Source organism: Cherax quadricarinatus, unplaced genomic scaffold, assembly GCF_038502225.1.
Source record: "Cherax quadricarinatus isolate ZL_2023a unplaced genomic scaffold, ASM3850222v1 Contig3152, whole genome shotgun sequence".
In the NCBI taxonomy this organism is placed as follows: Eukaryota; Metazoa; Arthropoda; class Malacostraca; order Decapoda; family Parastacidae; genus Cherax; species Cherax quadricarinatus.
Genome location: NW_027198178.1, coordinates 9,997 through 35,160, shown reverse-complemented (window position 1 = coordinate 35,160; position 25,164 = coordinate 9,997). Strand labels below are relative to the sequence as shown.

General features: G+C 43.9%; 1 protein-coding gene across 4 annotated transcripts in view; it reads left to right on the top strand.

The window, feature by feature from the left end:
- The window catches only part of LOC128698951 (uncharacterized), a 37,813-nt gene extending 13,374 nt beyond the window's left edge, over window positions 1-24,439 (top strand). For 3 of the 4 annotated variants that reach the window (XM_053791402.2, XM_070081565.1, XM_053791401.2), the window contains 7 exons: window positions 3-162; window positions 256-429; window positions 2,838-2,950; window positions 4,858-5,084; window positions 12,917-13,049; window positions 22,333-22,596; window positions 23,098-24,439. In XM_053791402.2, the coding sequence (XP_053647377.1) occupies window positions 3-162; window positions 256-429; window positions 2,838-2,950; window positions 4,858-5,084; window positions 12,917-13,049; window positions 22,333-22,596; window positions 23,098-23,183 (1,157 nt within the window). In that variant the 3' untranslated portion in view covers window positions 23,184-24,439. The remainder of the gene's footprint in view (window positions 1-2; window positions 163-255; window positions 430-2,837; window positions 2,951-4,857; window positions 5,085-12,916; window positions 13,050-22,332; window positions 22,597-23,097) is intronic. The other variant, XM_053791403.2, reaches the window with a different exon arrangement.
- The last annotated feature ends 725 nt before the right edge of the window (window positions 24,440-25,164 follow it).

Below are 25,164 nucleotides of genomic sequence, written 5' to 3'. Positions count from 1 at the left end.
AGACTGCCGCGTGTACCATCTGCAAGCCCCCCGTGATCCAACTCACATGACCCCACAGGTGGTTTTCAGTGGTCACCTGGAGGTCTCGGTGCTAGTGAAGGAGGCGGACAGCCTCCCCAAGGAGGTGCAAATCCACCTTGAGTCCTCAACCTCAAACTGGAAGTGAGTACCCACCCTCAGACCATGGTCTATTGTTCATATTATATCCTGTAGTGTCCACACTGAGTCCTGTACTCTGAATCTTGGTGTTCACAGATCTATGTACGTGTTAATAAACAAGGATAGTAAAGTGTCTGTGCACGTGAATGACACTCTCGTGGACGGCAATCTCAGTCTAGCCGCCCACACCTGCACGCCCACACATCCACCTGCTCACGCCTGGATCACCCTAGTCATCACCTTACACCGTGGACGGCTTCTTATCTACAGGTTGGTGAATACAAGTATGTGGCGTTGGGTGGAATATATATGGATGATGCTACAGATGGGTGATGCTACAGATGGGTGATGCTACAGACGGGTGATGCTACAGACGATGGGTGAGCTGATAATGGGTGATGCTACAAAAGGTTACAAGATTGAAGGAATACTGCAGGAGGCCTACTGGCCCATGTTAGGCAAATCCAACTCACACATGTTTAATCCAGTTTATCTTTAAAGTTAGCCAAGGTTCTCGCTTCACTGATGCTACTTGGGAGTTTGTTGCACTTATCTATTGCTCTACTGCTCTGGCAATCTATTTTGGTGTCATCGGCAAACTTGTTTTCGTCACCATTTATTGCCACTCAGGTGATGTTGCGAATGATGAGTGATGTTACGAATGATGAGTGATGTTACGAATGATGAGTGATGTTGCGAATGATGAGTGATGTTACGAATGATGAGTGATGTTACGAATGATGAGTGATGTTACGAATGATGAGTGATGTTACGAATGATGAGTGATGTTACGAATGATGAGTGATGTTACGAATGATGAGTGATGTTACGAATGATGAGTGATGTTACGAATGATGAGTGATGTGAATGATGAGTGATGTTACGAATGATGAGTGATGATGTGAATGATGAGTGATGTTACGAATGATGAGTGATGTTACGAATGATGAGTGATGTTACGAATGATGAGTGATGATGTGAATGATGAGTGATGTTACGAATGATGAGTGATGTTACGAATGATGAGTGATGTTACGAATGATGAGTGATGATGTGAATGATGAGTGATGTTACGAATGATGAGTGATGTTGCGAATGATGAGTGATGTTACGAATGATGAGTGATGTTACGAATGATGAGTGATGATGTGAATGATGAGTGATGTTACGAATGATGAGTGATGTTACGAATGATGAGTGATGTTCAGGTGATGTTGCGAATGATGAGTGATGTTCAGGTGATGTTGCGAATGATGAGTGATGTTACGAACGATGAGTGATGATGTGAATGATGAGTGATGTTACGAATGATGAGTGATGATGTGAATGATGAGTGATGTTACGAATGATGAGTGATGATGTGAATGATGAGTGATGTTACGAATGATGAGTGATGATGTGAATGATGAGTGATGTTACGAATGATGAGTGATGTTACGAATGATGAGTGATGTTACGAATGATGAGTGATGATGTGAATGATGAGTGATGTTACGAATGATGAGTGATGTTACGAATGATGAGTGATGTTACGAATGATGAGTGATGTTGCGAATGATGAGTGATGTTGCGAATGATGAGTGATGTTGCGAATGATGAGTGATGTTGCGAATGATGAGTGATGTTGCGAATGATGAGTGATGATGTGAATGATGAGTGATGATGTGAATGATGAGTGATGATGTGAATGATGAGTGATGTTACGAATGATGAGTGATGTTGCGAATGATGAGTGATGATGTGAATGATGAGTGATGTTACGAATGATGAGTGATGTTACGAATGATGAGTGATGTTACGAATGATGAGTGATGTTACGAATGATGAGTGATGTTGCGAATGATGAGTGATGTTACGAATGATGAGTGATGTTACGAATGATGAGTGATGTTACGAATGATGAGTGATGTTATGAATGATGAGTGATGATGTGAATGATGAGTGATGATGTGAATGATGAGTGATGTTACGAATGATGAGTGATGTTACGAATGATGAGTGATGTTGCGAATGATGAGTGATGTTACGAATGATGAGTGATGATGTGAATGATGAGTGATGATGTGAATGATGAGTGATGTTACGAATGATGAGTGATGTTACGAATGATGAGTGATGTTACGAATGATGAGTGATGTGAATGATGAGTGATGTTACGAATGATGAGTGATGATGTGAATGATGAGTGATGTTGCGAATGATGAGTGATGTTACGAATGATGAGTGATGTTACGAATGATGAGTGATGTTACGAATGATGAGTGATGTTACGAATGATGAGTGATGTTACGAATGATGAGTGATGTTGCGAATGATGAGTGATGTTGCGAATGATGAGTGATGTTACGAATGATGAGTGATGTTACGAATGATGAGTGATGTTGCGAATGATGAGTGATGTTGCGAATGATGAGTGATGATGTGAATGATGAGTGATGTTACGAATGATGAGTGATGTTACGAATGATGAGTGATGTTACGAATGATGAGTGATGTTACGAATGATGAGTGATGTTACGAATGATGAGTGATGTTACGAATGATGAGTGATGTTACGAATGATGAGTGATGTTACGAAATGAGTGCTGCTTCGTGTAGTACTTCCCTCCCCCTAAATTCTTCCCATTTCCCTTGCCCAAATCACCCAATTTCACCCCTTTCCCTTTACTCCCCACTAGACCTGAGGATCGCCTACGTGTGCTGACAGCCGAGGTGCCACAGACAGACGGAGCTATCAACGCCTACGTCACATCTTCTGTGATCAATCACGTGGCTTTCAACTGCGCCTCAGGTCAGATCACTGTATGGCAAGCGCTAAACCTGTACGGGGATTATCATACTGAACCTGGGGAATGGGAGGCTCAGCCAGGTTTGATCCCGGGAGGGGGAGGAGGGGCTTAATTTTATTTTTTTTTTTGGGGGGGGGGGGGAGATGAAAAATCATTAGGCAAACAGCTGCTGTACTTATAGCAGCAGTTGTCTGCTACAGTTGACACGGCAGCTGTCTGCTGCAGTTGACACGGCAGTTGTCTGCTGCAGTTGACACGGCAACTGTCTGCTGGAGTTGACACGGCAACTGTCTGCTGCAGTTGACACGGCAACTGTCTGCTGGAGTTGACACGGCAGCTGTCTGCTGCAGTTGACACGGCAACTGTCTGCTGCAGTTGACACGGCAACTGTCTGCTGGAGTTGACACGGCAGCTGTCTGCTGCAGTTGACACGGCAACTGTCTGCTGGAGTTGACACGGCAACTGTCTGCTACAGCTGACACGGCAACTGACTGCTGAAGCTGTCACGGCAACTGTGGTAAATATAACTATTACTGCAGACAACGGTGGTGGGACCTGACAAGACATCACCTTGGCTACTGAGCAGACACATTGTGATCCCAGAGTCAAGATCTCCAGCAAGCTGCTAGAGACGGGACCACCAGCAGGCACCTGGGATGAGCTGGATCAATGTTAGCACCTTCAACTCACACCCGAAGGACCAGGGTTCGATCCTGGGGAGGTGGAGACGCCAGTCACGTTTCTTTATAATTGTTTTGAAATCCTCTGTCTGACGCTCAGCAGACGGAGGATCAAGTCTCCACTACGTCTTACGCTGAATGACCCACATGGGTTTAGCGCTGAACGTGAATAAAAAAATTACATCTGTTGCCCCTGGGTATTAACCAACTGTTGTGGGTGTCATCCCGGGGAGGGGAAGCATATCTTAGAGATATTCTTTGGAATGAGTTGAAAAGGGATAGCAATTTCTAGTTTGTAAATTTAACTGTGTGAAAAAGAGGACTGAAGATACAAAAGAAAACGCGTATGTGAATAGTGACATTAGGAACTACTTTTTCAGGTTTTAGATAGTTCGACTGAAGTGACTGAAAATTATAAAGTTAAACGCCATACACAGTTTTAAGAGTCGGTATGACAGGGATGATAAGGTCAAAATACAGTACTATCGGCCGACGGGCTGGAGTTTTGAGACTATAACCGCGGGTTCAATCCCGGCCGGGGGTATGGTTTGATTATAATGAAAGCTAAGCACTAAACCCACTGGAGTCATACTATCGGTCGCTGCCAGGTAGTATATATAGTGTAGTATATATTTCCTTACAACATTTATATTTAGGCCTCCTGACCATGTCTTAAGTCACGTGACCCCCCCTCCCCTCCGGTTGAAGCAGACAGCTAGAACGTAGCCCCTCACCCAGACTCAAGCAGACTTACTAGACCAGCAGACGGGCAGGCTGGGCTCTGCAACGATTATCATTACGTCTACATAACATTCTACAGTTTCCTTTGCTACCATCGCTTCTGCCATCAACAGTGGTAGACCTACATGTTTGTGGCCGTGAAGTTTGGACTGTCATGGCGTCACCTTCACAATCACTAACCTACATCATACTTGATTTTGTTTTTTTAACTTATTTTTGTATTGAATAACACTATATTATTAATATTCTTTAAGAAACCCTTCTCATTCAGTAGACAAAATTTTGAAGCAATGTGGACTCAAGTGGCTTCAGGATCCCCTCAGGGGTTAGGGGTCCTGAAGCTTAAGCTTCATTAGTTTCATAGTTGATTCGTCTCTGCCATGAACCCCATAAGACAGAAGCCATGACTTGATTCATTCAAACTGATATTTAGAAATCTATGACAGCACGATTGTGATGACTTGTTCTTAACATCCTTCATCCTTCAGGTTGTCTTATACACGATGAAGCATCACCCTTGATGGGTCACAACTTGAAGCTCGAATCTGAGATGGTGTACGTGAGCCTCGAGGGAAGAGGAGATGATAAACCACCTAAGATGCTCCTGGCTTCCTTCAACTCCAAGCAGGAGGATGACACTCCAGAGAAGAACCTGGAGGTGGACTTCAGCGATGCCAAGACTGACCACTGGTACAAGGTGTTGCTCCAAGCTCAGGTTAGTGTCATCTTGGTCTAGCCAGACTCACTACTACTCACACTCAACACATGGGAATGTTGCCTTCTGTTGCTCAAGACACCGAGGTGTGTGTGTGTGTGTGTGTGTGTGTGTGTGTGTGTGTGTGTGTGTGTGTGTGTGTGTGTGTGTGTCGTGCCAAATAAGTAAAACTTGCGATTTTGGCTTAAATAGCAAAGCTCTTCTTGCTGAATAAGGCAAGCAAAAATCTGCGCATGCAATAATTTCGCAAAACTCATTCTGAACCTAACTAAAAATATACATTTCATTGTGTTTGTTCATTAACTTATTGTAAACTTTCTAAAATATATTTAGTTGGATTAGGCTAATTTAAATTGCTCTTGTTATAATAAGGTTAGGTCAGTTTTCTAAGGTTGTCTTAGTACAAAAATATATATATATATATAAATAATATATATATATATATATATATATATATATAAATATATATATATATATATATATATTAATATATATATATATATATATATTATATATATATATATATATATATATATATATATATATATATATATATATATATATATATATTATATATATATATATATATATATATTATATATATATATATATATATATATATTATATATATATATATATATATATATATATATATATATATATATATATATATATATATATATATATATATATAAATTATATATATATATATATATATATATATATATATATATATATATATATATAAATAAATATAATATAAATATATAAATATAAAATTTTGGGGAATCAAATTCAAAATGGGAATTAACACAGCTACTTTTTGCTGATGATACTGTGCTTATGGGAGATTCTAAAGAAAAATTGCAAAGGTTAGTGGATGAGTTTGAGAATGTGTGTAAAGGTAGAAAGTTGAAAGTGAACATAGAAAAGAGTAAGGTGATGAGGGTATCAAATGATTTAGATAAAGAAAAATTGGATATCAAATTGGGGAGGAGGAGTATGGAAGAAGTGAATGTTTTCAGATACTTGGGAGTTGACGTGTCGGCGGATGGATTTATGAAGGATGAGGTTAATCATAGAATTGATGAGGGAAAAAAGGTGAGTGGTGCGTTGAGGTATATGTGGAGTCAAAAAACGTTATCTATGGAGGCAAAGAAGGGAATGTATGAAAGTATAGTAGTACCAACACTCTTATATGGGTGTGAAGCTTGGGTGGTAAATGCAGCAGCGAGGAGACGGTTGGAGGCAGTGGAGATGTCCTGTCTAAGGGCAATGTGTGGTGTAAATATTATGCAGAAAATTCGGAGTGTGGAAATTAGGAAAAGGTGTGGAGTTAATAAAAGTATTAGTCAGAGGGCAGAAGAGGGGTTGTTGAGGTGGTTTGGTCATTTAGAGAGAATGGATCAAAGTAGAATGACATGGAAAGCATATAAATCTATAGGGGAAGGAAGGCGGGGTAGGGGTCGTCCTCGAAAGGGTTGGAGAGAGGGGGTAAAGGAGGTTTTGTGGGCAAGGGGCTTGGACTTCCAGCAAGCGTGCGTGAGCGTGTTAGATAGGAGTGAATGGAGACGAATGGTACTTGGGACCTGACGATCTGTTGGAGTGTGAGCAGGGTAATATTTAGTGAAGGGATTCAGGGAAACCGGTTATTTTCATATAGTCGGACTTGAGTCCTGGAAATGGGAAGTACAATGCCTGCACTTTAAAGGAGGGGTTTGGGATATTGGCAGTTTGGAGGGATATGTTGTGTATCTTTATATGTGTATGCTTCTAAACTGTTGTATTCTGAGCACCTCTGCAAAAACAGTGATAATGTGCGAGTGTGGTGAAAGTGTTGAATGATGATGAAAGTATTTTCTTTTTGGGGATTTTCTTTCTTTTTTTTTGGGTCACCCTGCCTCGGTGGGAGACGGCCGACTTGTTGAAAAAAAAAAAATATATATATATATATATATATATATATATATATATATATATATATATATATATATATATATATCCCAGGTGAGCGCCCCAACATTACACCTGGTAGCAGCCATTAGCATGACGTTATGGCCTGCTGCCACACTCCACAGTGACTCCTCAGTACTCACTTGGCTTTCCGTGGTGAAAGGAAATGTTGTACTTTTGTCTCTCATCCACCCCATCATTTGCCAAGTGTTCCCTTTGGGTTTGGGGCTATACATGTTTGATTATGAGTAAAAGGAAGTCTTAAATACCTGAAACTATAGCCCAAATCATAGAGCTTCACAAAGCTGAGCACTAGAGGGAAGAAACAGTGGATAATGTTGGTGTGTGAGAGTATTCAGTGAGGAACTGGGTGCAGTGCTTCAAGGTGGTGTGGAAATACCGTCTGCCAAACCTCGGCCTGGTCCCTCGAAGAAGACATCTGTTCGTACCTTAACTGTGTTAAAGAAGCAGTTAGAGAGTACACCTAAGATAACTGCTAGACAATTGAAAGAACCCACATCTTCTCTCAGAGGTGTCTGTAAGAACTGTGAACAGACGTGTGTCAGAACTGGGCTACAGTAGTCACCGCCAGGTTAAGAAATCGATCCTCTCCAAGCCACAGAAGAAACGTAGGCTGGATTATGCAAAAAAATATCTTCACTGGAATCCTCAACAATGGTCTGAAGTACTCTGGAGTGATGAAGCAACCTTCACCGTCACCTGTAACCATGGTGAACATGTGTACTGGCTCAGAGGTAGCGACCCGCTAGACCCACGCTACGCCTGCTGGACGAGCAAACACCCAGACTCGCTCATGGTTTGGGGGTGTTTCAGTTCTCAGAGTGTTGAACTCATTGAACTTCCTAAAAACAGTATATGAACCAGTATGTTTGTGACAATTCTGTAGACAGCCTGTACTGTCAGCACAGACTATGCTGTCTGCCAGCTTAGTTCATATTTCGCATCACTAAGGTGCTGCCCTCTAGGCTTGCCCAAGGTCAGTGGGATGCTGGTCACACGCTCTCACTCTCTCAGCGGCCTAGCAGCAACACAGAAGTCCTACTAGCTCTCTCCCTCGTGGGCATGGCCCTACCGGGCCATGGGCACAACACACAAGCCTGTGTACCCACCAAGACATTTGCAAATAAAGTAAGAAGCCTCTGAATACGTCTATAATTGAACCCTGTTCTGCAAGAGCTACCAATCACATTATAAATGGTGGGAAGCAGTGGTCGGAGCAGTTGTGTTTGCCCGGAGAGAGGAAAGAAATAGGATGAAGTCATCTTCACTTCATCACCCCATGCAAGAAGCATCCGTCTCTCATCGAGTTATCCTGATGTGTCCCACGCTGTTTCTCAAGTCATATGTTTAGCGTCACTTGTATGTTCTGCTGTTGTCAGCTCAGCACAGCTATTTCAGCAAGCCAGAGGCGAGTTTTGTGGTGATTTCTGCATCCAGTGTGCGTGTCTCGGTGTTTGTGGGAGATGAGGAGGAAGTGGCTGTTCCTTGCCTCGTCCACGCTCTCCCTCACCACCACACTACCATACACCACTATGTACTCACTCCCTCTGCTGTGTTTTCTGCTGTTTTTCATGTGAATTCATTGCCAATGCTGTGTATCCGAGTGCCCGAGGCCACTCGAAGCCATGTGGATCAGCAAGCCACGTGGATCAGCAAGCCACATGGATCAGCAAGCCATGTGGATCAGCATGCCACGTAGATCACGGCACCACATGGATCCCGACGCCACATAGGGTGCGGACGAAGCCATGTGGATCTACAAGCCACATGAGTTGCCAGATGTCCCAGGTCTCGTGCTGTGGTCTGCTGCCCGCATCACATTGACATCACTGATGCTGCTGCCCAACTTCATGACATCATGATGTCTGCCTGACATCACCTCAAGATGTCTGTCACCATGCTGCTGACGTCACCTTGCAACGTCACACTGGACATCACATGTCACATCGAGTGTTTCAGTAATTATTTCAGTATTGTCGAGAAGATTGAGAGAAGATATATGTCATGTGTTAATTAATTCCTCTCAGTCAGTGTTATCACATGTTAGTGTATGGCTTAGTGTCAGTTTTGTGCACAGAAAAGCATCTTTTGCTAGTTTAAGCCATGTTGTACCGCATGTACCGCGGGTATGTGTAAAGTTTTCCGTGTGTCCAGTGTGGTCTGCGGCCAGACCCCTGAGTAGTATCACTGTGTTAGTCACCGGGTGTGAACAGCACGTTTGACAGCTGATATTAGTCAGCCTGAGTGTATGAGCCCCTTTGTACAGAAAGCTCTTATGCTCATCACTCGAGATGTTCTGCAGAATCGTACCTGCTACGATTCCCATCGAGATTTGTTTCACTTCACCTCCAGACTTTCAGAATGCAGTTATATGTAGAAAAACAAGTCTGGGGGCGCTTAGACTAACCTCTGTTATAACTCCAACTGCCGAGAGAATAACACTCGTCAAGCCGCAGTTAGCCCCATCGGCAGGCACTGTGTCAGCCTCGTGTCACAAGCTTCAGTGAGCAGCCTACACAAAGAAGATGTCACTTTGACTGCTAGCTCGCTCACTGCAGTTTGGTGTATGATGTTACGACTCCCAGATGTTTCACCCAGTCGTCTCTGCCATGACTCACTCCACGCTCGCCGGCAGTGACAGCCCAGCGACAGTACCAGTCGAGAAGTGTCCTGAGTCGCTTGTCAGAAGAAGTTCTGCCCAGTTGCCAAGTTTTGTCGATGCCTCACTCAAGGGCACCAGCATGTCGTGCCCCAGGTTGAGTGAAACCTGCAGTGACTTCTACGATGACTGCTTCACCATTCTAGAGGAGACCATACCCTGTTATGTCACAGCTCAGCTGCAGTGATGTCTCCTGTGTTGCAGTATCTATCCAGATGCAGGAAGGCATGCAGTGATGCCCTTTGATGCTCACTGCCTATGACCACGATGTTTACCGCATCCATGTTTTTTTCTTCCCTCCCTGTAGGAAGTTTTTTTTTCCATGTCCATATGTATATACATGTTTTTATTTTGTGTTCTGTGCCCTGTTCCTATGAGAAAGAGACCGAGTTTTTTTTACCACCAGTATTCCCGAAGCGAGGTAGGTGGCCGAGTGTATGTAGACAGCCTCTGTCAGCACAGACAGTCTATGCTGTCTGCCAGCTAAGTTCATATTTTGCGGCACTAAGATGCTGCCCTCTAGGCTTGCCCAAGGTCAGTGGGATGCTGGTCCCACTCGCTCACTCACTCAGCGGCCTAGCAGCAGTCAAGAAGCCCTACTAGCTCTCTCCCTCATGGGCATGGCCCTACCGGGCCATGGGCACAACACACAAGCCTGTGTACCCACCACGACATTTGCAAATAAAGCCTCCAAAGACGTTTATCATTTACTCCCCACTACCAGAATCACCAAATAATTCTGTTTCACAATTTACCTGAGGCGTTTGACAAGTGTGGGGCTACGGTTTTTATGCAGGACAGTGCACCATGTCATTCCACTAAATCTGTAGTTCAGTGGCTTAAGGACTGTGAAGTGAGGTTCTTTAATGACTGGGCAAGCAAGTCCCCAGATCTAAACCTTACTGAGAACCTCTGGCCAATAGTGAAATGAAGTTTACTGGGCAAGGATATCAATTCCATCCCACAGCTGGAGGCTGCTGTACATGAGGCACGAAATAATATACCTCCCCAAACCCTCAAGAATTTGTGTGAGAGTCTTCTTACACGACTGAGGGATGTGATTAAGCATAAAGGACACAGCACCAAGTATTAAAACCTCAGTAAGTGTGCAAATATATATAATGTGTGTGTGTGTGTGTGTGTGTGTGTGTGTGTGTGTGTGTGTGTGTGTGTGTGTGTGTGTGTGTGTGTACTCACCTATTTGTGGTTGTAAGGGTCGATTCATAGCTCCTGGCCCCGTGTCTTCACTGATTGCTACTGGGTCCTCTCTCTCCCTGCTCCATGAGCTTTATCAAATCTCATCTAAAAACTATGTATGGTTCCTGCCTCCACTAGGTCACTTTCTAAGCTATTCCACTGCCTGACAACTCTGAATGAAGAAATACTTTCTAACATCCCTTTGACTCCTCTGGGTCTTCAATTTCTAATTGTGACCCCTTGTTTCTGTGCCCCATCTCTGGAACATTCTGTCTTTGTCCACCTTGTCTATTCTGCTCAGTATTTTATATGTCGTTATCATGTCTTCCCTGACCTTCCTCTCCTCCAGTGTCGCCAGGCCAATTTCTCTTGACTTTTCTTCAAAGGACAATCCCTGTAGCTCTGGGACTAGTCTTGTTCTAAACCTTTGCACCTTCTCTAATTTCTTGACATGCTTGACCAGGTGTGGATTCCAAAGTGTTGCTGCATACTCTGGTATGGGCCTGGCGTAAATGGTGTACAAAGTCTTGAACGATTCCTTGCTGAGGTATCGGAACGCTATCCATAGGTTTGCCAGACGCCCGTATGCTGCAGCAGTTATCTGACTTGTGCGTCTCAGGAGATGTGCTCGGTGTTATACTCACCCCCAAGATCTTTTTCCTTGAGCGAGGTTTGCAGTCTTTGGCCACCTAGACTATACTGTGTCTGTGGTCTTCTTTGCCCTTCCCCGATCTTCATGGCTTTGCATTTGGCAGGGTTAAATTCAAGGAGCCAGTTGCTGGACCAGGCTTGTAGCCTGTCCAGGTCTCTTCGTAGTCCTGCCTGATCCTCGACCGATTTGATTCTCCTCATTAACTTCACATCATCTGAGTCTATCCCTTCCGTTATGTCATTCACATATACCAAAAACAGCACAGGTCCTAGGACTGACCCCTGTGGAACCCTGCTCGTCACATCCGCCCACTCTGACACCTCGTCACGTACCATGACTCGTTGTTGCCTCCCTGTCAGGTATCCTCTGATCCATTGCAGTGCCTTTCCTGTTGTGTGCGCCTGATCCTCTAGCTTTTGCAGTAACCTCTTGTGAGGATCTGTGTCTAAAGCATTCTTTCAGTCCCAGAAAATGTGTGTGTGTGTGTGTGTGTGTGTGTGTGTGTGTGTGTGTGTGTGTGTGTGTGTGTGTGTGTGTGTGTGTGTGTGTGCGTGCGTGCGCGCGGAAAAAAAAAAAAGTTAAATGATAGCACTAGGCTTTTCGTGTTGCAATCAAATCTTCAGGAGCTTGTAATGTTGCAAAAATGAGTAGAAAGTCCAGGTAGATTCGCTCAGAGGAACGGATCTAGCTAGAATGAATCTACCTGGACTTCCTACTCATTTCTGCAACATTGCCAGCTCTTGAAGAAGTGTGGCCCGGTGGTCTGGTGGCTAAAGCTCCCGCTTCACACACGGGGGGCCCGGGTTCGATTCCCGGCGGGTGGAAACATTTCGACACGTTTCCTTACACCTGTTGTCCTGTTCACCTAGCAGCAAATAGGTACCTGGGTGTTAGTCGACTGGTGTGGGTCGCATCCTGGGGGACAAGATTAAGGACCACAATGGAAATAAGTTAGACAGTCCTCGATGACGCACTGACTTTCTTGGGTTATCCTGGGTGGCTAACCCTCCGGGGCTAAAAATCCGAACGAAATCTTATCACAAGAGGCCTAAAGCTATCAAGCAACTCCCCTCGTGGTTGTTGTGCATCTTATAAAGCTTCACGTTACCTACCCATCCCAAACCTGTTTTAAATAAAGAAAATATTTATGAAAAAGAATTATTAAGGCATGAAAATAAAGAGTAATGTAAGATAAGTTTTCCCAGGTCACTCGTCTCATTACATTACAAAAACATTATATAACATTTTATTATCAAAATGCGTAATCTCAAAACCACTTACTATTACTACAGCAATTATTATAGTTTTCTACAAAAAAATACTAATTGCAAAAATTTTCTTTCTCCAAAGAATAGTACTCGTGCAGCTGACAGTGAGGAAGTTGTTACCGTGAGAGGAGTGCCAGTGAAGAACGTATCGTACACCGTCAGCAACGCCACTGGAGTGCTGTGGACCTACCAGTGTTACCCAAACATGACTAGAGGTAGGTTACTTATTACCTTCATGGGAGAGCGCTAAACTGGTAGGGATTAAGGATTGCCCAGGGAAAAGAGAGAATCATATCCATTCCAAGGAAAAATGATATCTTTAAACCTTGGATCAAGAACCCTTCCCGTGCGTCAAGGCGTCTCCCAGAGGCAAGGTAAACCTCTTATTAAGACTTATATTGAGATATATTAAAGGCAGTTAGTGAATAAATGGAGACTCGAATCTTAGTACTGGCATAGCACTGTACCACTGAGCTAGGAACCTTACAGTCGTCATTTCTGTAACATGTTTATACCAGCGGCAGCAACTGTGACTTTCCCTACTGTCTGTTCCCACAGCCCCAACTGTAACTCACACATTACCTCACACTTACCTCATAATTTGTAATATTTTAAAATTAAGAATTAAACTAAGTCTGCCCGAAATGCCTAGCCATGTTCTAGTGGTACACTCTGTAATCATTATTTTACTACATGTAAACCACACAATAACCAAATTCTGTAAACTCAGCATTGTAATCCTTATAGAGAATAAACTTTGAATTGAGTGTCTGTAGTTCGATCTCCGTACGGGTGAAAACACTGGGCGTGTTTCCTCAAGACACCTGCTGTCCCTGTTCACCTAGCAGCAAGCAGGTACCTGGATGTTAGTGGACTGGTGTGGGTTCCAACCTGAGACAAGATTAACCTAAGTTGCCCGAAATGCTCTGCATAACCAGGGACTTTATATATAGTATGTTATTGATGTCAGCAATGGTCTGTGTAAGTTATAACACATGTAATTATAAAAATAATAATTATTATTAATTCTCATAGCCGCCAAAGCCATACAATCCAGAAATTCAAGTCGTAATTCCTTTGTGTATTCACTGATAGTAAACTTAACATCTTAGGGACAAGATTGGAGTCCAGGACCAAAAATTCATTGACGGAGCAATGATCTGGGATAATCTAACGGGCTCTGAAACCAGACCTGCTCCCCCCAACAACTACAAACAATCGCACTGGGATGGTCCAATAGTGGAAAATATAGCCTCAACAATGCTTCAGAGTGTGTCAGGGAAGGATAGAGCCCGCCTCCTGGCAGTGAGAGCCCCTCATGCTGGGGACTTTCTGTTGGCTGTTCCCAACTCCAGCCTTGGCACACGCCTCGACCCACAGACCATCCGCATCGGTGTTGCCCTTCGACTTGCCGCCCCTATTCTCGCCGAACACAGGTGTATTTGTGGCAGTGAAGCAGCAGACCGATTCGGGTACCATGGTCTTGTGTGCCGTAAATCCGAGGGAAAGATTGCAAGACATGAGGAGGTTAATAACATTATCAAGAGGAGCCTCACAACAGCTGGATGCCCAGCAGTAAGGGAGCCACCCCAACTATGCAGATCTGATGGCAGCCAGAAGCGTCCAGATGGTATCACCCTTCAAGCCTGGACAGATGGGAAGCAGGTGGTGTGGGACTATACATGTGCATCTACCTTGGCTGATACCTATCTCCAATACACCAGGGAGGAAGGAGGGGCAGCTGCCAGCTTCAGGGAGTCCCAAAAGTCTAGAAAATATGGAGAACTTGCCCATCATTATATGTTTGTTCCCATAGGCTCAGAGACCCTTGGCTCATGGGGAAAGAGTGCATCTAAATTCCTTAAGGAGCTGGGAAAAAGACTCATCAGGGTAACTAGGGATCCCAGGGCAGCTAGTTTTCTGTTCCAGCGGCTCAGTGCGGCTGTTCAAAGGGGTAATGCCTGCTGTATTTTGGGCACACGCCCCAGCTCTGAGGAGCTGGATGAGATTTTCGCCTTATAATCGGTGATACACACGTAACAACATGTACCGTATATGCCACCTTTATATCAACAATGTATCTCTTAAATCTTCTGTACCATATTATGTAATAAAATATTCCTATTGGTAAAAAAAAAATATATATATGAGAAGATGGGGTGGTAGGGGAAGTGGAATATTCAAACGGCTTCAGGAAGAAATCCAAATATTCTTCCTTGAAGCCTTTTTATCCACTTCTCCGAGGCTATGGGTCCCACAATTTACACCAGAGGTGGACCCCATCCTATATATATATATATATATATATATATATATATATATATATATATATATATATATATATATATAAATATATATATATTAAGCGACTATTGGCAGAAAGGTGGGCTAGTGCAAAGATGAGTAGTGGGGGGGTTGAAGAGGGTTGGAATAGTTTTAAAAATGCAGTATTAGAATGTGGGGCAGAAGTTTGTGGTTATAGGAGGGTGGGGGCAGGAGGAAAGAGGAGTGATTGGTGGAATGATGAAGTAAAGGGTGTGATAAAAGAGAAAAAGGTAGCTTATGAGAGGTTTTTACAAAGCAGAAGTGTTATAAGAAGAGCAGAGTATATGGAGAGTAAAAGAAAGGTGAAAGAGAGTGGTGAGAGAGTGCAAAATGAGAGCAGATGATAGAGTGAGAGAGGCACTGTCATGAAATTATAATGAAAATAAGAAAAAAAATTGGAGTGTGTTAAACAAGTTAAGAAAGCCTAGGGAAAGTATGGATTTGCCAGTTAAAAACAGAGTAGGGGAGTTAGTAGATGGGGAGATGGAGGTATTAGGTAGATGGCGAGAATATTTTGAGGAACTTTTAAATGTTAAGGAAGAAAGGGAGGCAGTAATTTCATGCACTGGTCAGGGAGGTATACCATCTTTTAGGAGTGAAGAAGAGCAGAATGTAAGTGTGGGGGAGGTACGTGAGGCATTACGTAAAATGAAAGGGGGTAAAGCAGCTGGAACTGATGGGATCATGACAGAAATGTTAAAAGCAGGGGGGGATATAGTGTTGGAGTGGTTGGTACTTTTGTTTAATAAATGTATGAAAGAGGGGAAGGTACCTAGGGATTGGCGGAGAGCATGTATAGTCCCTTTATATAAAGGGAAAGGGGACAAAAGAGACTGTAAAAATTATAGAGGAATAAGTTTACTGAGTATACCAGGAAAAGTGTACGGTAGGGTTATAATTGAAAGAATTAGAGGTAAGACAGAATGTAGGATTGCGGATGAGCAAGGAGGTTTCAGAGTGGGTAGGGGATGTGTAGATCAAGTGTTTACATTGAAGCATATATGTGAACAGTATTTAGATAAAGGTAGGGAAGTTTTTATTGCATTTATGGATTTAGAAAAGGCATATGATAGAGTGGATAGAGGAGCAATGTGGCAGATGTTGCAAGTATATGGAATAGGTGGTAAGTTATTAAATGCTGTAAAGAGTTTTTATGAGGATAGTGAGGCTCAGGTTAGGGTGTGTAGAAGAGAGGGAGACTACTTCCCGGTAAAAGTAGGTCTTAGACAGGGATGTGTAATGTCACCATGGTTGTTTAATATATTTATAGATGGGGTTGTAAAGGAAGTAAATGCTAGGGTGTTCGGGAGAGGGGTGGGATTAAATTATGGGGAATCAAATTCAAAATGGGAATTGACACAGTTACTTTTTGCTGATGATACTGTGCTTATGGGAGATTCTAAAGAAAAATTGCAAAGGTTAGTGGATGAGTTTGGGAATGTGTGTAAAGGTAGAAAGTTGAAAGTGAACATAGAAAAGAGTAAGGTGATGAGGGTATCAAATGATTTAGATAAAGAAAAATTGGATATCAAATTGGGGAGGAGGAGTATGGAAGAAGTGAATGTTTTCAGATACTTGGGAGTTGACGTGTCGGCGGATGGATTTATGAAGGATGAGGTTAATCATAGAATTGATGAGGGAAAAAAGGTGAGTGGTGCGTTGAGGTATATGTGGAGTCAAAAAACGTTATCTATGGAGGCAAAGAAGGGAATGTATGAAAGTATAGTAGTACCAACACTCTTATATGGGTGTGAAGCTTGGGTGGTAAATGCAGCAGCGAGGAGACGGTTGGAGGCAGTGGAGATGTCCTGTTTAAGGGCAATGTGTGGTGTAAATATTATGCAGAAAATTCGGAGTGTGGAAATTAGGAGAAGGTGTGGAGTTAATAAAAGTATTAGTCAGAGGGCAGAAGAGGGGTTGTTGAGGTGGTTTGGTCATTTAGAGAGAATGGATCAAAGTAGAATGACATGGAAAGCATATAAATCTATAGGGGAAGGAAGGCGGGGTAGGGGTCGTCCTCGAAAGGGTTGGAGAGAGGGGGTAAAGGAGGTTTTGTGGGCGAGGGGCTTGGACTTCCAGCAAGCGTGCGTGAGCGTGTTAGATAGGAGTGAATGGAGACGAATGGTACTTGGGACCTGACGATCTGTTGGAGTGTGAGCAGGGTAATATTTAGTGAAGGGATTCAGGGAAACCGGTTATTTTCATATAGTCGGACTTGAGTCCTGGAAATGGGAAGTACAATGCCTGCACTTTAAAGGAGGGGTTTGGGATATTGGCAGTTTGGAGGGATATGTTGTGTATCTTTATATGTGTATGCTTCTAAACTGTTGTATTCTGAGCACCTCTGCAAAAACAGTGATAATGTGCGAGTGTGGTGAAAGTGTTGAATGATGATGAAAGTATTTTCTTTTTGGGGATTTTCTTTCTTTTTTGGGTCACCCTGCCTCGGTGGGAGACGGCCGACTTGTTGAAAAAAAAAAAAAAAATATATATATATATATATATATATATATATATATATATATATATATATATATATATATATATATATATATATATATATATATATAACCCTAGCCAGGGTATCAACTAGTCTTGAACCCTAGCCAGGTTATCAACTAGTCTTGAACCCTAGCCAGGGTATCAACGAATCTTGAACCCTAGCCAGGGTATCAACGAGTCTTGAACCCTAGCCAGGGTATCAACGAGTCTTGAACCCTAGCCAGGGTATCAACGAGTCTTGAACCCTAGCCAGGGTATCAACGAGTCTTGAACCCTGGCCATGGTATCAACTAGTCTTGAACCCTAGCCAGGGTATCAACTAGTCTTGAACCCTAGCCAGAGTATCAACGAGTCTTGAACCCTAGCCTGGGTATCAACTAGTCTTGAACCCTAGCCAGGGTATCAACGAGTCTTGAACCCTAGCCTAGGTATCAACTAGTCTTGAACCCTAGTCAGGGTATCAACGAGTCTTGAACCCTAGCCTGGGCATGAACTAGTCTTGAACCTTAGCCAGGGTATTAACGAGTCTTGAACCCTAGCCTGGGTATCTAGTCTTGAACCCTAGCCAGGGTATCAACGAGTCTTGAACCCTAGCTTGGGTATCAACTAGTCTTGAGCCCTAGCCTGCGTATCAACTAGTCTTGAACCCTAGCCAGGGTATCATCTAGTCTTGAACCCTAGCCAGGGTATCAACGAGTCTTGAACCCTAGCCAGGGTATCAACGAGTCTTGAACCTTAGCCAGGGTATCAACGAGTCTTGAACCCTAGCCAGGGTATCAACTAGTCTTGAACCCTAGCCTGGGTATCAACTAGTCTTGAACCCTAGCCAGGGTATCAACTAGTCTTGAACCCTAGCCAGGGTATCAACTAGTCTTGAACCCTAGCCAGGGTATCAACTAGTCTTGAATCCTAGCCAGGGTATCAACTAGTCTTGAACCCTAGCCAGGGTATCAACTAGTCTTGAACCCTAGCCAGGGTATCACCTAGTCTTGAACCCTAGCCAGGGTATCAACTAGTCTTGAACCCTAGCCAGGGTATCAACTAGTCTTGAACCCTAGCCAGGTTATCAACTAGTCTTGAACCCTAGCCAGGGTATCAACGAATCTTGAACCCTAGCCAGGGTATCAACGAGTCTTGAACCCTAGCCAGGGTATCAACGAGTCTTGAACCCTAGCCAGGGTATCAACGAGTCTTGAACCCTAGCCTGGTATCAACTAGTCTTGAACCCTAGCCAGGGTATCAACGAGTCTTGAACCCTAGCCAGGGTATCAACGAGTCTTGAACCCTAGCCTGGTATCAACTAGTCTTGAACCCTAGCCAGGGTATCAACGAGTCTTGAACCCTAGCCTGGTATCAACTAGTCTTGAACCCTAGTCAGGGTATCAACGAGTCTTGAACCCTAGCCTGGGTATGAACTAGTCTTGAACCTTAGCCAGGGTATTAACGAGTCTTGAACCCTAGCCTGGGTATCAACTAGTCTTGAACCCTAGCCAGGGTATCTAGTCTTGAACCCTAGCCAGGGTATCAACGAGTCTTGAACCCTAGCTTGGGTATCAACTAGTCTTGAGCCCTAGCCTGCGTATCAACTAGTCTTGAACCCTAGCCTGGGTATCAACTAGTCTTGAACCCTAGCCAGGGTATCAACTAGTCTTGAACCCTAGCCAGGGTATCAACGAGTCTTGAACCCTAGCCAGGGTATCAACTAGTCTTGAACCCTAGCCTGCTTATCAACTAGTCTTGAACCCTAGCCAGGGTATCATCTAGTCTTGAACCCTAGCCTGGGTATCAACTAGTCTTGAACCCTAGCCAGGGTATCAACTAGTCTTGAATCCTAGCCAGGGTATCAACTAGTCTTGAACCCTAGCCAGGGTATCAACTAGTCTTGAACCCTAGCCAGGGTATCACCTAGTCTTGAACCCTAGCCAGGGTATCAACTAGTCTTGAACCCTAGCCAGGGTATCAACTAGTCTTGAACCCTAGCCAGGGTATCAACTAGTCTTGAACCCTAGCCAGGGTATCAACTAGTCTTGAACCCTAGCCAGGGTATCAACTAGTCTTGAACCCTAGCCAGGGTATCAACTAGTCTTGAACCCTAGCCAGGGTATCAACTAGTCTTGAACCCTAGCCAGGGTATCAACTAGTCTTGAACCCTAGCCAGGGTATCAACTAGTCTTGAACCCTAGCCAGGGTATCAACTAGTCTTGAACCCTAGCCAGGGTATCAACTAGTCTTGAACCCTAGCCAGGGTATCACCTAGTCTTGAACCCTAGCCAGGGTATCACCTAGTCTTGAACCCTAGCCAGGGTATCACCTAGTCTTGAACCCTAGCCAGGGTATCAACTAGTCTTGAACCCTAGCCAGGGTATCACCTAGTCTTGAACCCTAGCCAGGGTATCAACTAGTCTTGAACCCTAGCCAGGGTATCAACTAGTCTTGAACCCTAGCCAGGGTATCAACTAGTCTTGAACCCTAGCCAGGGTATCAACTAGTCTTGAACCCTAGCCAGGGTATCAACTAGTCTTGAACGCTAACCTGGGTATCAACTAGTCTTGAACCCTAGCCAGGGTATCAACTAGTCTTGAACCCTAACCAGGGTATCAACTAGTCTTGAACCCTAGCCAGGGTATCAACGAGTCTTGAACCCTAGCCTGGGTATCAACTAGTCTTGAAGCCTAGCCAGGGTATCAACTAGTCTTGAACCCTAGCCAGGGTATCAACTAGTCTTGAACCCTAGCCAGGGTATCAACTAGTCTTGAACCCTAGCCTGGGTATCAACTAGTCTTGAACCCTAGCCTGGGTATCAACTAGTCTTGAACCCTAGCCAGGGTATCAACTAGTTTTGAACCCTAGCCTGGGTATCAACTAGTCTTGAACCCTAGCCAGGGTCTCAGCTAGTCTTGAACCCTAGCCAGGGTATCAACTAGTCTTGAACCCTAGCCTGGGTATCAACTAGTCTTGAACCCTAGCCAGGGTATCAACTAGTCTTGAACCCTAACCTGGGTATCAACTAGTCTTGAACCCTAGCCTGGGTATCAACTAGTCTTGAACCCTAGCCAGGGTATCAACTAGTCTTGAACCCTAGCCAGGGTATCAACTAGTTTTGAACCCTAGCCTGGGTATCAACTAGTCTTGAACCCTAGCCAGGGTATCAACTAGTTTTGAACCCTAGCCTGGGTATCAACTAGTCTTGAACCCTAGCCAGGGTCTCAGCTAGTCTTGAACCCTAGCCAGGGTATCAACTAGTCTTGAACCCTAGCCTGGGTATCAACTAGTCTTGAACCCTAGCCAGGGTATCAACTAGTCTTGAACCCTAGCCAGGGTATCAACTAGTCTTGAACCCTAGCCAGGGTATCAACTAGTCTTGAACCCTAGCCAGGGTCTCAGCTAGTCTTGAACCCTAGCCAGGGTATCAACTAGTCTTGAACCCTAGCCAGGGTATCAACTAGTCTTGAACCCTAGCCTGGGTATCAACTAGTCTTGAACCCTAGCCAGGGTATCAACTAGTCTTGAACCCTAGCCAGGGTATCAACTAGTCTTGAACCCTAGCCTGGGTATCAACTAGTCTTGAACCCTAGCCAAGGTCTCAGCTAGTCTTGAACCCTAGCCAGGGTATCAACTAGTCTTGAACCCTAGCCAGGGTATCAACTAGTCTTGAACCCTAGCCAGGGTATCAACTAGTCTTGAACCCTAGCCAGGGTATCAACTAGTCTTGAACCCTAGCCAGGGTATCAACTAGTCTTGAACCCTAGCCAGGGTATCAACTAGTCTTGAACCCTAGCCAGGGTATCAACTAGTCTTGAACCCTAGCCTGGGTATCAACTAGTCTTGAACCCTAGCCAAGGTCTCAGCTAGTCTTGAACCCTAGCCAGGGTATCAACTAGTCTTGAACCCTAGCCAGGGTATCAACTAGTCTTGAACCCTAGCCAGGGTATCAAATAGTCTTGAACCCTAGCCAGGGTATCAACTAGTCTTGAACCCTAGCCAGGGTATCAACTAGTCTTGAACCCTAGCCAGGGTATCAACTAGTCTTGAACCCTAGCCAGGGTATCAACTAGTCTTGAACCCTAGCCAGGGTATCAACTAGTCTTGAACCCTAGCCAGGGTATCAACTAGTCTTGAACCCTAGCCTGGGTGCCGACATAAGCTTTAATATAGCTTTATAGCCTCATGCGACCATTAGCCTCACTCAGAGCTGACTCCTGAAACGAGAATGTAAACAAAAGTGCGACATTAATAACCACAAGACAGACTACCATCCATGGTACATCCTCTCTCTCTCTCTCTCTCTCTCTCTCTCTCTCTCTCTCTCTCTCTCTCTCTCTCTCTCTCTCTCTCTCTCTCTCTCTCTCTCTCTCTCTCTCTCTCTCTCCATTACTACTACTAATAATAATCTGTATTTCTACAAGCACATGATACAAAGTATACAGACCATAGCTGACATCAGTGACATACTACTATATAGAAAGTCCCTTGTTATGCTGAGCATTTCTGGCAAATTAGGTCAATTTTGTCCCCAGGATGCAGTCCATACCAGTCGACTAACACCCAGGTACCTATTTTACTAAAGGTGAACAGTGACAGCAGGTGTCTTAAGGAAACACGTTCTGTTTCCACCCGCACTGGGGATCGAACATAGCAGTGTTTTCCAGCCTGTGTTTTGCCTTCCAACAGAGAGGTGGGTCGAGGCACGTGAGATGACCACTACTGCACACACCCCCACTGACTCTAGCAAGGACCAGAGCGGCGGTGCTCAGGCTGGCCAGGTGATAGCCTGGGTCTTCACGGGACTGGCACTCTTCCTAGTGATGGTGTTGGCACTGGCACTCTGTGCCAAGATGACCCCCCCACCAGCCCGGACACACTCGGATTTCAGACCTTCTGTGGACATTGTCAGCCAGCGTTACGGAGTGAGTTCCGTCAGTCACAGAGAGGCAGGTGAGGAAGTGTCATACCATGTTGCTACAGTATTATGATACTTACATAGTGGTAACACCTATAGTGTGTTGCAACACTTATTCTCTACGATAGCTACAAAGTGGGAACACCTACAGTGTGTTCCTACACTAGTTTGTATGGTAGTTACATAGTGGGAACACCTACAGTGTATTGCTACACTGTTCTCTATGGCTGTTACACAGCTATGTTTCTCTGTTACATTCCATCAAACAGAATGGATTTCATTGTGCAATGAGGATATGGCTGAGGTTTCCAACTATGGATTCAGTAGCTACGGCAGCTTTAAAGGTTTTCTTCCAGCTCAGCTGAGTACGAAGGTCGTGAGGGAGAGTGAGAGTTGTGAATAGGTGTAAGAAAAGAGAAGGAATTGGGGAGGGGAGGGGGGGAGAGAGAGAGAGAGAGAGAGAGAGAGAGAGAGAGAGAGAGAGAGAGAGAGAGAGAGAGAGAGAAAGAAATTGATCTTTCTATTTGTATCCACAGAAGAGGAGAGTGAACCTGGTTCTCCGGTCTTGACTGTCTCTAGAACCCTTCACCCAGACGACCACTACTCCACCAAGGTTCTCTGAAACCCTCCATTACTACAAGATGCCCAAATATCAACTCCAAAAATCTCAAAAGATCATCAGAATTAGTCAAGTGAAAGGGCAGCATTTTTCAATATTTGTAATTTTACGAGGGAAGCGTTAAACAAGTAGGGATCACCCAGCGCCTGGGAAATGAAGGTAATGAGGTTCGAACCAAGGAAGAGGTGGGCGAGCTACTTCGCCAGCATCAAGAGTCCTTCGCCAGCATCAAGAGTCCTTCGCCAGCATCAAGAGTCCTTCGCCAGCATCAAGAGTCCTTCGCCAGCATCAAGAGTCCTTCGCCAGCATCAAGAGTCCTTCGCCAGCATCAAGAGTCCTTCGCCAGCATCAAGAGTCCTTCGCCAGCATCAAGAGTCCTTCGCCAGCATCAAGAGTCCTTCGCCAGCATCAAGAGTCCTTCGCCAGCATCAAGAGTCCTTCGCCAGCATCAAGAGTCCTTCGCCAGCATCAAGAGTCCTTCGCCAGCATCAAGAGTCCTTCGCCAGCATCAAGAGTCCTTCGCCAGCATCAAGAGTCCTTCGCCAGCATCAAGAGTCCTTCGCCAATCAAGGATAATTTTTCTTAGATTTTGCCGCCGAAGTGGCTAGTTTATTATGCATATATTCATCTTGTGGACGGTAGCGCAAGAACATAAGAAAACGGCCTAGGAACTAGGCTCTAAAGTGTTAACATACACAATAAAAGCCTAGAAGCTAGACCCTAAAGTATTAACATAAACATTGTGATCTTGTTTTCATTATAATCTTTTCATGGTAATCTTGGTCCTCTCCCTCTCGTTCCTCTCTCACAATAAACATAACGCTGAGTGTGCACCAGGGGCTTTGTGAATCAAAATATACTGTTTGTCACTGAGATTTACAACATTCATACAAGTTCCTCCCGGACAAAACTTTTCAAATACCATGAATCACTTACTATGTCGTATTCACAAACCTGCCGGTATATTTTAACACTGGATATACACTTAACAGACGCTGCATGACCCCTGCTGGTTTAGTACTTCCCTGTGACTATAAAATTCGTGTGTTCTCTGTGTTCAAACACAGTGGTGTTCAGTATTAATCCTACATCACACAGTATTCTGGTAAGTCTTCCAGTTTTAAGTTTAAGCTTTCATTCTCTGTACATATTTCTGTATATAAAAAATATAATAAAAATAGTTTTTCTCAGCTTTGCTATTTGTTTATGTTTTAAATGTCAAAGATGAAAATTGATGAATAAAATTATGTTAATATGTATTTCCATTTTTTTGGTAATTAATCCTAACCTGTATATTATCTTGAACCAAAGTATAGGATGAACTTGTCATCTTATTTTGGGTGATAACTTTCACAAACAGAAATTTGGAATGGCTATGGGATCACCTCTCAGCGCAGTTTAAGCCAGCACCTATTTAGTACCCCTTGAGAAGGATCATTTAAAATATCCTACCACACAGCATTTGGTTTAGATATGTACATATGTTGGTCATTGTTCCCCAGACGTTTCACCTTCACTGTTCAGAGACTCAACACGACTGAGCTCTTCATACAGTTCACACTAGAAGAGAAGCTCTTCAAGTAAGTTTATTCAGGTACAGGTACACATAAATATAGTTACATAAATTATCATACATAGCAGCATATGTTCAGATTACCTAGGATGACCCAAAAAAAGTTATTTCCATTAGCGTCCTTACTTATTTCCACTTACTCCCAATCATCAAGGATGGAGATATCCTTTAATACTAAGTACAAAGAAACTCACCTATAAGAATGACCTAGTACGTACCTAGTACTTCTTCCACCACTGAGGGACCCGAATTAGGTATCTACGTGGTTATTAACTGTTGTGGGTCGCATCCTGGGAGGGAGGATTAAAGCACTCCAATGGAAATAAGCCAGAACGCCTGACGACAGTGGCTTTGTTTTATTCTGGGTTACTAACCCTCCGAGGATATTCCCTTGCTACCAGTGTATGTCCA